The sequence below is a fragment of the Rissa tridactyla genome, chromosome 4 (genome assembly GCF_028500815.1).
Source record: "Rissa tridactyla isolate bRisTri1 chromosome 4, bRisTri1.patW.cur.20221130, whole genome shotgun sequence".
Lineage (NCBI taxonomy): Eukaryota > Metazoa > Chordata > Aves > Charadriiformes > Laridae > Rissa > Rissa tridactyla.
This window is the reverse complement of record NC_071469.1, coordinates 72,377,549-72,389,524: the sequence shown is the minus strand read 5'-3', so window position 1 is coordinate 72,389,524 and position 11,976 is coordinate 72,377,549. Positions and strand designations below refer to the sequence as shown.

General features: G+C 58.5%; 1 protein-coding gene across 5 annotated transcripts; it reads right to left on the bottom strand.

The window, feature by feature from the left end:
- Window positions 1-716: 716 nt before the first annotated feature.
- On the bottom strand, window positions 717-11,914 carry ELMO3 (engulfment and cell motility 3). Of its 5 annotated transcripts, XM_054200391.1 has the most exons (20): window positions 9,530-11,914; window positions 9,417-9,457; window positions 9,225-9,297; window positions 9,099-9,149; window positions 8,466-8,635; window positions 7,526-7,625; window positions 7,270-7,421; window positions 6,429-6,507; window positions 5,694-5,744; window positions 5,230-5,352; window positions 4,941-5,072; window positions 4,621-4,725; window positions 4,007-4,115; window positions 3,641-3,777; window positions 3,373-3,536; window positions 3,131-3,243; window positions 2,817-2,921; window positions 2,419-2,501; window positions 2,105-2,185; window positions 717-1,939 (listed from the first exon to the last, which is right to left on the bottom strand). In XM_054200391.1, exons 1-20 carry the CDS (start codon window positions 9,605-9,607, stop codon window positions 1,727-1,729), a joined length of 2,160 nt encoding a protein of 719 aa, XP_054056366.1. In that variant the 5' UTR covers window positions 9,608-11,914; the 3' UTR covers window positions 717-1,726. The 5 variants fall into 5 exon arrangements, with proteins under 5 accessions (XP_054056366.1, XP_054056368.1, XP_054056370.1 ...); XM_054200392.1 differs by lacking the exon at window positions 2,419-2,501 and having other exon boundaries at window positions 1,740-1,939; XM_054200393.1 differs by lacking the exons at window positions 9,099-9,149; window positions 9,225-9,297; window positions 9,417-9,457; window positions 9,530-11,914 and having other exon boundaries at window positions 7,526-7,723; window positions 8,466-8,964.
- Between the last annotated feature and the right edge of the window lie 62 nt (window positions 11,915-11,976).

Below are 11,976 nucleotides of genomic sequence, written 5' to 3'. Positions count from 1 at the left end.
TTCCGGGTCTGGGCCCTCTCCCCCCGGTCCCCGAGGACTCCCCCGTCCCTGGGGAGTTTCTGCGGTCCCCAGCCCCAGGGGACCCGGAGGCCTTCCCCCTGGTCCCACTGCGCAGCCCAGGGGTTTGGGGCGCCGGTGCCTGCCCTCCCCACCTCGGCACCTCTGTACAGCCCCTTGGCTCGTAGGAGAAGGTGCCCCACAGTGCCAGGATCCTGCACAGCCATCAAGAGCCTGACCTGAAGCTGAATGAGCCACGTTGCTCTCACCTCCATGGTTCTGATGGCTCCTGGGAGGTGGTTTGTTGCTTGGGGCAGGAGCTGGGGCTGCAGAGCCTGGCCCTGCAGGGCAGCAGCCTCGCAGAGACTGCCTTACCCAGCCTTGTCTTTCCTTGTGACAGCCTCTGTGGCCAGGACACTGCTCACCAAGCTTCAAGCCCAAGAGGCACTGGTACTGGGACCAGCTACAGTACTCCTAAACCTTCCTAGGCTGGAAACAGCCTTAGCTGTAGCTCCACAGCCGCCCTCCTTGGAAATGACATGACTCTGTGCCTTCTCCTCCACTCAGCAACAGGAACAAAACCTTCCTGCCAGCCATCCTCCAAGGCTTCTTCACGCCCTGTGCTGCAGCACAGCCCCAGCCTTACCCACTTTGGCCCCTTCTTGCCCACGGTCAGCCTGACCCCTTCCGCAAAGCTTTGGAAAGGACACAGCCCTGAGTTCTTTCACAAGTGTTTATTGTCCCAATACATGGGAGGCAGAGGCACGGCGGGAGCCCCGGCAACCTGTGGCTGCAGTCACAGGATACACCCGCTGGAGAAGATGTAGGCACGAGGAGGTACAGGATCCTGGGGTGGGAGCCGTGGGGGCCGGGGAGGAGGTAGCTTGTCATGGTACAGTAGTGCAGCAGCATCGCTGAAGTGTGCAAGTACCCGCCCAGGGGGGGAGAAGGCACCAAGGTTGGCACAAGCGCCGCAGCGCCAGGCAGTAAGGGCAGACCGGGGTCTCCTCCTCACACCAGACACAGTGGCAGTGAGCCCCTGCCCAGCTGAAATGGTGCTGGGAGGGGGACCTTATACCCTAAACACCCCCCTTCCAGGGGTAGGAGTGCAAAGGGCTCAGCAGGAAAACATTTCAGTGCGGCACAGGCCTGGCTGGGCAGGCACACTGTGCTCTGGAGATGCTGTCTGCTCACCAAACTGAGCAGAAAGGGTGTTTTATCCTTTTTTTAACCCTTTTCTTGCCCAGAAGGGAGCCCCTGCGCTGATAGGGACAGTCAGGCAGAGCAGATTCATACCTTTGTAGTGCTGCCCCTGCTCCAGCTGTCCCAGGGCTGCCTGTACCTTTAGTCCTGCCCACATCCTCACCCTCTCTGCCCAAAGCCTGTCTGGGGTGTCAGCGGGGGCAACACTACCACAGAGGGGTTCAGTTGTCTGTAAAGTATTTCATCTTGCCTGCCCGCAGCAGGGGGGCAAAGCAGCCGTGTCACCCCCCCCTCAAACAGGAGCCTGACTCTCGGTGGCTCAGCCCCGTGCTCTCGCAGGAGAGCAGGACAGAGGCAGGGAAGGGTGGGCAGTTGGCCCTGGGATGGGCAAGGTGCAGGTAGCAAATGCCCAAGCCCCTCGCCAGGGCCTGGGCTTGTCCCTTTGGGCCAGAGATGAGGGACAGAGCCTGGAGGAAGGGGTTTAGTTTTGGGGATCGTAGAGGGGGGACGGGACACAGGGAGGAACTCACTGCTCTGCATGGCTGAAGTCGTAGCAGAAGTTTAAGTTGCTGGGGGGCTTTGGGATGGGAGGGGGGGTGTCGGGGATGCTGATGTTCTCCAGGTCCAGGAGACGCAGCTTGAGCTCCATAGACAGCAGGACATCAAGGTCCGTCTGCGTTCGCTCGCTCGTCATCTCCTTGCCCAGGAGCACGTTCAGCCCGTCCGTCCAGAGGCAGAACTGGGGAAGCAGAGCACAGGCGACTGTCACCAGCCCTGGGCAGTGACTGTCCCTCCCTGTGGCTCCCACCCTCGGGTCACGCATACAATTCCCTTCCCTGCCTGCAGTCCCCTGGCAAGGACATCTGGCCACAGCGTGTCTCCCCAGCGGGCCGTTGGAGCTCACCTCGTACCGGGTGGGGGCAATGAAGTTGAGGCAGTATTCCTCCATGTCGTACACGATGGAGAAGGCCAGCTCCAGGACGTCCTGCAGGGACAGCACAGTGGGTAGCCATCTTCTCAGCTGGAGTCTTTCCAGCTCTGGCGGGGTTCAGAGCAGGAGCTGCCTCCCAGCCTTCTCCTCTGCACCCCAGAAGACCCAAAAGGTCTCCAGTCTCAAGCCACATCAAAAACCACCATGAAACCACCCAACCTGCCACCACCACCCACCCACCACCACAACCCATAAGAACTGCACAGCGTGGGGTGGGAGGTGCTGACCTTGTTCTGCTTCCCGGAGCTTTTCTCCTTCGTGTGCGGACACTCCTTCCCCACGAGCAGCATCTTCATGTCCGCCACAGGAACTGGGGCAAGCAGAGGAGCTGTGAGCACCTGCTCTCCTCTCCCCCAAGCTCAGAGCCCGAGCGCAGGGGCTCACAGCCATCTGCAACTCAGGGGGGGGCTCAAGCCGCTCTGCAGCACCCTTTCAAAAGCCATCCCACCCCAGCCTGCAACCCCCACAGCTCCCAGTTCCACAGTGCCAGCGGGCACTGGGCCACATGTGTGGCAGCCAGGCAGAGGGGCGATTCCCACCTTACACCATCGCCAGCACGTCACAGCTGGGGTGGGCAGAGGGCTCCCCTCCTTCCTACCCCCTCTTCTTTCTCCCCATCACCTACTTTTCTCTGGCAGGCTCTCAATGGGGGGAGAGTTCACCCCCTCCTCCACGTCCCCGTAGTGCAGCACCTTGTGGTTGGGTGACAGGCGGCAGTACCAGAGCTTGTCTGCAGCAGAAGGACCGTCGGGAAGAGCTCAGCATCCCCTCGCTGAGATGGAGCACACCCCACTTGGTCCCACCCCGTGGGTTAGCCCACACCAGCCATCCAGGGAGCCAGGCATGCTGCTCCTCACACAGATGAATCGGGGAACCCGGTGGCAGAGGACATGGGGACAAGCCTCTGTCCCCCTCCCAGGACCCCCGCCTGGCACTCACCCTGCCTGCGGCGGCTGCTGATCTTGCGGAAGAGGGTGCCCTCACAGAGGTGCAGCAGGCGCTGCTGTCGGATCAGCTCCAGGAGCTCCGGCTTCAGCCTCTCGCGTAACTCCCTGGGGTGACAGCCAGCAGAAGAGGAGGCACAGCCACTTCAGCAGGCACTCGCTGACCTCCCCAGCCCCACGCCGAGCACCCCACGGCCCCTCATCGCAGCTCCGGCTCCCTGCCCGCAACCCACTCACAGCACGGGCACAGCCAGCGTCTCCTCCTGGTGCAGCCGCTCCGTCTGCCGCAGCTTCAGGATCTCGCTGTAGTTCAGCGCGTTCACTCTGGTCTTGAAGAGCTCCAGGGAGGTGGGCTTGAGGGACAGGGTCCTGGTGATCTGCTCCCGCACCACCTGCAGCACCTGCAGGGCCCAGGACGTCACCCCCAGGCTGGTGATGCTCCTCAGACCCTCTGAATTTATGTACAGCCCGTGGACCCAGCCCCGAGACCTGCATCCTCTCGCACCTTGTCAAAGTCCTCCTGGGTAGCACGCATCTCCTTCCAGGTCTTGTTCACCAGCTGGATGCAGATGCAGAAGAGCTCTTCAAAGAAATGATCCTGCCCGAAGAACATAGGGTAAAAGGCCTGAGCCGTCTCCGAGCCTGCGGTGAGAAGGACAGATGATGCCACACTCCCCAGTTTTTCTAGGGAATTTCAGCATCCAGGAGAACCTGGACATTTCCCAGCCCTCCCTCCCCTTCCCCTGCTGTCAGCCACGCCTGAGCCTGGTGGCCCCACGTACACAGCGCCCTGCCCTGGCAGCTTGTCCCCAGCTCCTGCCGGCCAGCAGGCAGCAGGGCAGGGAGAAGGACAAGCAGGGCACACACGTACACGGCTCTCCAACGTGCAGGATCTCACAGAGGATCAGGGTGAGCTGGATGCTGCTTCGAGCGAAGGGACATTCGTGTTTGTCTTCCCGGCTGCTGTTCTCGAGGACAAACTGGAGGAGAGGATCGTTGCCTTGCGTTACGCGGGCCAGAAACTCGGAGGGCGAGCTGTCCCCCCCCTCCCCGAGTCGAACCATCTTAACAGAAGTAATTTACTGTCCCCAAAACCCAGCCCCAGCGTCCTCCTTCCCCTGCCACAGTGTGGGACCTGATCGCAGGCACAGCGGGTCAGAGTGTGGCTAATGCTCTGCAGCCACTGGCTGGTTTTGCCCAAATCGCCCCATTTTGCCCCAATTGCCCCATTTTGCGCAGATGCAAACAAGGCCTGGAAACCAAGCTGTGGGCAAAAAACTAAAAATTATGAGAACCCTTCAGTGCCACCAGCCTCAAATGGCTGCTCCTACCCACAGGGAGGACCTTGGCTCCATCTGAAACAGGTCAACAGTAGGACATCTGCCCAAAAGGGACATCCTCGCCTGGGTCTGGCCAAGGACAAGGAAAGGGAAAGAAGGTGGAGATCCACCAGCACCAGGGAGTTCTCCGTCAGAGAGCACGCACCCTGCCATAGGCGTTGGGGGTGTGCCTGGAGAAATACACCATGTTGTCGAGGGCAAGGAGTCCTGGTGGGGCACGGCGGAGGTCCTCTGCTGGGTTGCTGTTGTTCTAGGAGGACACAAAAGGATGGAATTTAGCAACTGCTGCTTTCTTCTCCAAGCAGCAGAGTCCTCCTGACGCAGCCATGGGGTTTGCCTTTTGAGCTCCGGCAGCTCCGCAGCACCCGCTGTTTAGTGGTGCCGAGGGAGCAGAAGGGAGGTTCTGCATGGTGGCCCATCGGCATCAACAGGGACAGCTGGGAAGGGGGTGCGGGGGGGACGCACCACGAAGCCCAGCTTGCGGAACTCCTTGGCACACAGGGATCGCCGCCGCTCGGTGCTGAAGTTGCTGGTGGGGGCCTCGCTCTCTGACTCAAAGGCGGTTTGGCGCAGAGACTGGAGGAGCTCCCGCTGTTCCTGGAGGGAGAGAGGAGAGGAGGGCGTGCTGGTGAGCCCCATGCAAGCAGGTTCTCCCAGGACCAACTGACGATGAAATGTAATATGCCTTCACCCGCGTCTGCTGCCACGGGTGGAAGACAGCAGGGCCAGACTCGCAAGGAGAGCGCTCGCACACCTGTGAGTAGGGATCCATGGAGGTCCTCATGCGACGTTCATGCAGGTTGAGGCTGACAGACTGCAGCACGTACAGGTAATGGGCCATCTCGTCCGCCAGCGGCTCAGAGCTGTGGATGATGTTCTAGAGGAAACCACGAGTGAGAAGGTTCCCCCAGGCTGCTGCTCCCGGTTCCTCCAAGCCCAGGGGCCAACAGCCGAAGCTCGGCAGGTCCCGCTGCTCAAAGGGGCGTAAGGAATTGGGCAGCTCCCCTCAGGGCTGGGAGAGAGGTGGGCGCACTGAACCACAGGCAGCTGGAGGTGCAACCCTGAGCACATGGGTGCCAGCACAGCAGCACCCATAGGAGGCATCGAGGAAAGGGAGTGGTGCACGTAGGCCACCCAGCCAGGCATGGCCACCAAAGGCTGGGGCTGAGGGGACGGGGGCTGGGGAGGAAGGAGAGAGGATGAAGCACAGCTCCTCACCTTGTGGATAAACTGCCTGATGTTCTTCTCCCTCAGGTAGTCCATCATCTCCTAGGAAAGGAAAAGGCTGTGAAATGTTCCCCGGCTCAGCACACCACCATTTCCCAAAAAAAAAAAAAAAAAAAAAAAGCTGGTGTTCCCTCTGCAGACCCACTTCCCTGCCGTGCCTGGCTCTGGGCCACAGGCAGGGTGGGGACAGAAAGGAACTGGCAGTCTGAGGAGGGACACTGGTGAGCAGGAGACCTGCCCCCAGTTTCCATTGCCCTGACAGCCAGGACTAGCCCACCCCAGTGGGGCTCAAATAGATCTTGCCCCACCAGGCTGCCAGGGGGGGTTGTGTCAGTCAAGGAGAAGAGGCAGAGTGAGGACGCTGACTTTGAGCATCTCCAGGCACCTCTCACAGCCAGCCCCACCATCCCAGAGAACGCAAACACTACAGTGGAAGACCAGCTGCCCAAGGCCCCATCGCAGAGTGTCCCAGCTGTGACGGCCCCGATGTGCCAGGCGCTGGGTCTGGGCCACCACAGTCACTGTGCCACCACCAGCCATGACACTTCTCCTGGCATTTGAGATCTTGCAGCTCCCCAAAACTACTCCCAGGGGTGCGAGACAGCAGAGGCATCTTGGCAGAGCACCCCCATGACAGTGGCACTGTGGTGCTCGGATCTGCAACGCCCACCACCCCACCGTCACCCGCTCCTGCAAACTGCCCGCGGGCAGAGAGCAGCCCCTTACCTGCCGCTCAGCATCGGTCGCAGACAGCAGCAGCGCGATGAGCAGGGCCATGGCCTTCAGCTGCAGCTGGGCGTTTGTCCTGCGGGAGGAGGAGGATGGGGAGAGTCACCAGCTCTAAGGGTGGTCTTGCCCTCCCCAAGGCAAGCCCATCGTTTCCCCCCCTTCACTGCTGGACCCCACTGCTCAGAGCTGGGGGACCCAGGGAGGCCAGAGCCATGAGTGAGCAGCTGCTGACAGCAGGGCCAGGGGTGAGGTGGTCCCCACAGCTGTGATTGAGGAGCACCCATGGGTGGATCAGATATTGCTCTGCACAAACCCACGGGTGCGGCATTTTGGAGCCGGAGGAAAACCCATGGCGAGCAGCAGACTCCTGTCTGGCAGGAGCCCTGGGCGTGAGCCTCTCCATTTTCTAAGAAAGAAAACCTACAAACCGAAGAGATGCAGAGTCATGAGGAAGAGGAGGGAACAAAGAACCCATCTTTAGCTGAGGGATTTAACAAACTGTTTGCTCAGTACTGCACCACCACCCCAGGTTGCAGGGAATATTCTACTGCTCCTAGATACACCGGAGAAAGGGAAGGAAGAGCCAACATCAGAACAAAGGCAGGTCAGCTAAAGAAGTAAAATATCCAAATGAAACAGGCCATGAATGAAGGAATCTGACCTGGAAACAGGACAGTCCATCCCTCCCCCAGCAGCGGGGACAGGACAGGCTGCCCACCATGTTTAGGAAGGGACAGCACAACGCTGTGCCGGGGATAACCCAGAGAAATGCCCTCCATCACCTCACGCCCACCGGCTCTGGGATGGGAGCGAACGGTGCTCTGGCCTCTCCACTTACACCTGCAGGTGGGTGAGGAGACGATCCAGTGTCACTTCTTTTTTGACTAGCTCAAAGAGGACGCGACTGGTGGGTACCATGTTCTCCAAGATAGACAAGGAGAGCTGCTGGACAGATGCATCCACCGCGTTCATATTGACGTAACTCACTATCTACGAGACATACAACCGTCTGTCAATGGCAGGCGGAGCCTGGGTGACGGGGGTAACAAGGAATCCCAAGGGCACAGGCTGTGGAGACCGCAGAAGGTGCTTACCTTCTTGATGAAGGCTGCACTAAGAGTCTCCCAGGAAACAAAATCATGCTCCATCAGCTCCATGAAGGCCTTCAGGGTGTGAGCTAGCATCTCCCCCGTACTGGAGGAACAGATGAGCAAACACAGTGAGGTGGACCTAGATACCCCACAGTCGCCACCATAAGTACAGCTGCACGTTGGTGGGTACGTTAGAGACAGCTAGACAAGCAGAGAGCAGTGAGCAGGAGAAGAAAGGAAAGAGAAACAATTGGGTAAGAAATCGGACTCTCGCTTAGTCATCCCAGGAAGTCAAGGTAGGGGAGGTTTGTTTCTGGAAAGCTGTGTTACCACAGTACAAAGATCACTGAAGACGAGCCCTCAGGAAAGCCAAGTCACCCTAAATCCCTCCTCCTATTTCCAAGAAACGCGCGCTGCACTGCCTGGTGTTGGGCTCCACATCCTCTGTGAGATAGGAGCGCAGAGGAGATGCAGCCTCACGTCCTGCAAGAGTCAGGCAGGCGCTAGTTTGGCAGTTTGGGGTTTTCTTGAGCTGCCTGCAGACCTCTCGCAGCTCAAACCTCATGGCAGAGGGATTATTCGGGGTGGGAGGAACGAGCAGCAGCAGAGGCCACAATCATCACAGGAGGTTTCCTGCCAGCAAAACCCATAGGGCTGCAGATGACCCAGCCAGCAAATGGATGGGAGGTTCAAGCCCGGTCACATTCACAAGGGGTGTCAGGACCACAGAACCCTGGGGACCTACTCCCCGCTGCCAGGCAGGTAAGGAGCCTGCGGAGCCAAGCCCCTGCCACCAGCGCTGCCCTTCGTGCCACAGCACAGGGGTCAACAAGCCAGGAACACGAATGGAGTCCACTCCAATGCCCAGCTTGGGGCTCATGCGGCGTTAGCGAGGGAGAATAAAAGTCAAGAACTGCAAGGAAAGTCCTCTCCTGATACTCACTCATTCCCTTCTTCCACAATACAGAAGATTTTTTTTAAGCCGTTCCTGTTGATGAATTCCTGAGCAAAGGTAACGTCCTGGGAGAGGCTCGCAAGCTTCTTCAGCGAGTCAGTCTTCACATCCGAGTTGTTGCTCTGGATCCCACTGTACAACCTCTCTGCTTCTTGATCCTATCAGGAAGGAAAGAATGAAGCCAAAGAGGCTCATCAAAAGACAGCGAGAAGCTTGGAGGAGGCTGGAAGAGCTTAAGCACAAGTTTTGGAAGGAGGCCTGGGCTAGAGCAGCCCCGGTGAGGAGCTGGAGCGAGACAGAGCCACTAGAGCAGAAACCAGGAGGAGCTGAGGAAGAAGGTCAGGCTGGCGCAAAGCTAAGAACGTTTGATGAGTTGGCCCACACATCCAAAGCGTCTCAGGATGATTTAGTTTCTCTTCAAACTCCCCCGGGCTCTGCCGAGGGAGGATGAAGGTTGAGACAGGTCTGCTAGGCCTGAGGCACCGAGAGGAGCCGTCATGAGCCAGAAGTCACCGAGCGAGGCAGTGGCAGAGGGCTTGGAGCACCACATCGCCCCATCGCAGGGGGACATCCCACCGGAGCACGCCGCGGAGAAGGAGACGGGGGGACGGAGGGATGTACCGGGGAGGTGGTCAGCCGTAAAATGCTCCCGTTCTTAATCTCCCCGCGGTTCTGTAAGGAGAAAGGAACGGGTGAGCGGTGAGCACCGTGCCGGTGGGGCTGGGGAGAGGTGGGTGGGCGTCTCACCGACTCAGTGATGTAGGTCTGCCGTCCGTCCGCGTACTGCAGGGCATAGTGCTCGGCATTGGGCAGGCTCCACCTGCGGCGACAGGCGGCCGGTCACTGCTCGGTACGGCTAGTGCCGGTCACTGCCGGGCTGGTGGCAGCCCAGTGGCGGGCTGTCACAAGCCGGTGGTGGGCGACGGGCACGGTACTCACGCATCGCAGACGTCCTTGAGCACGGAGGCGAGGGGCTTGGTCTGCAAGCGAGAGAACAGCCATCAGCCGGGGTCAGGGGTCCGGCAGGGGGGTTTGCGGGTGCCGAGCGGTACCTGCTGGAGGTCGATGAGCTGCGGGATGGCTCCCACCATCTGGATGGCGATCTTCACCACGTCCTTGGGCGGCGGCATGGCTCCCGCAGAGGCACCGGCACACTTCGGCACAGCTCCCCGCCCCGCCGCCCCGCAGTTCCGGGTCGCCGCTGCCTCCCCGCCTCCCGGAGCACCCCGCCGCCGGTCCCCACGCTGCCCTGCCCCCTCACCTGAGCTGACGCGGGCTCGGTGGGACCCACCTCCTTGCCGGGAAAGGGGGGACGGTGGCACCCCACTGTTCGTGTGGGGGACCCGTCCCTCCGGAGCCCGGAGGCATAGGCCAGGGTGGGGGTGGGAAACTCTGGAAAGTTTGTTGTTTTTTTTTTTTTTTTTTTTCCTGTGTGTTTGTTTATTCACGTCAGAGAACACTGTACAAATATTACAGGCAATTTTTCTTTCCTTGCAAAAAAAGTATAAAAATAATCTTTATATATGAATCAAAAGTTCATTCGCGACTGTAAATTTTTTCTCTAGGTTATCCTTTTCCGAAGGTGGCGAACACAAACACTTGGAGGGAGGGCGAGGGCCAGGCAATACACAGAGAAGAGCTCGAGCTACACCAAAGCCACGGAGCCTAGCTAACGCGCGCAGGACTGAGGGAGCTCAGTCAGCTTCCACGTGGAGGAGGGAAGGTTCGGGGACTGGCTGCATGCGGGCTGGAAGGTCACCCCCGGCGGGGTCCCACGCCACGGCTGTCTCGTGGCTGGCAGCAGCTGCCCGCTGCCAAACTAGAGAGTGTCCCGTTGTTCCTCACGAATTCTTCATGCTTTTCCCAAAGAGGACGACGGTGTTTCAGGGCTGCAGAGAGGAACGAGCTCTTCTGGAGGAGTGCCACACAGAACAGGATGGCCCGAGGAGCCACCTCGGGGACGCAGGTCCCAAGCACATACTCTTCTCACCTCCATGGCCTCCAGGAATTGAAGACTTTACATCTTTTATTGCTGGCGCTCCACCAGGTTGTGTTGTTCACAGGCGGTGAGCAGCTAAGCGGAGAAGTTAAACATCAGCCAGTTACGTGGATGGCTACAAGCTACGTCTCTGCGATGGCCAGCCATGCTCCTGGCCTGGCCCTCTCTTCAGCAGTTTGCGGAGCAGGGAAAGCAGGACGGCTGCTACCACCACATCAGCAGGAAGATGTGCAAAACTGAAGACGCTCAAATAGAGGATCTGATCAAAAACCAAAGTCGGGGCTTGCAAAATACAACACAAATCCATCAGAGCGTTTTGCTCCAACTAAAATGCACCAGGGTCTGGTACCGCCAGACCATCGTAACGACCGGTACCATCTGATCATCATAACGAACCCAACGGCAGACCTTCCATCACAACGCAATGAAGAAAACCTCGTGGAAAAATGATGCAGAGAAAGCATCACGCTAGGCAGCGACCTGTCACAGGATCAGGAATTGGGAGCATGGATACGGACACTAGAGGAGCGAATTCAAATATACAGAAAGCCTGATCCTGAGCAGATGCTAAGAGAGAAAAAGGCGGGGGGGGAAGCACTATTTTGACAACACCTACGTAACTTGTCACAGCAAAAGTACTACTGAATTGTTACTGCTTGGTCGCCTTTTAGACAGTTGAAGGCTCAAGTGCAATGGTTGGAGAAGACAGTTATTCGCAAATATGAGCGGGCTCTGATGTACCTGGAGTACCTTACAGGCACCAGCTGGAGCAGTCTTATCCTTTCAAACATCTCTTCACTCAGGCAAAAACAAATAAAAATTTTAAACAAAACAAAAACCATACTGGCACCTCTTCTTTAGGCCTGTAGAAACAGCACAGCTGCCGTACGAGGAGCTGGAGCCCCCAGGCTCGCGCATCAGCAGACTGGGGCACACAGAACGGGCGTTCCTGCTGGTGCACAAGCAGGGAAAGCCTCAGCTCCTGGCTCCTACTAGGAACGCTCAACTCCCGAGTCCCACTAGGAGGCACCGCTGGCTAAAAAAAGTGCTTTTTCTTGTAAAACATACTCGCTTGGTCTGGAGTCACTGGAAGAAATGGACACTTTGGTGCCATTTCCCCCCCCCACTCCCCCCGGCCTTGTCATCATTCAGAAATAAAACCGCCCCAAGCTGAACCACTCACATTGAGAAATCGAGCTAACTACCTCCAGGCTTGTGAACTGACCACGACATCAGGGCTCCTTGTAGCAGCTGGTACCTAGGAGGTGCAAAGTGCCTCTAGGAGTGCAGGAAAAACCAAGGCATGCAGATTTGAGGAAGCTCGGAGAGGCACATGGGCAAACTCTATGGGTGAACTGGGAACACTCAAAACACAGACCCTTTGAAGTGAGGCCAAGAATCCAGTGGAGAGAGAGATGCGGTGGGGCGAGTTGCACATGCACCTCGCACGTGCAAGAGAGGAAGAGGAATAAGCTACGGGGAAGCTCCCGGCCTGCAAGT

What these genes read in the sequence shown, in the direction of transcription:
- ELMO3 (XM_054200391.1), bottom strand. Translation starts at nt 9,607, where the DNA reads ATGCCGCCGCCCAAGGACGTGGTGAAGATCGCCATCCAGATGGTGGGA. An exon ending in TACGGCTGACCACCTCCCCG is followed by an intron (nt 8,636 to 9,098) that starts GTACATCCCTCC and finishes CCTTCCTGATAG; the next exon opens with GATCAAGAAGCAGAGAGGTT. An exon ending in CTCCTCACCCACCTGCAGGT is followed by an intron (nt 6,508 to 7,269) that starts GTAAGTGGAGAG and finishes CTCCTCCCGCAG; the next exon opens with GACAAACGCCCAGCTGCAGC.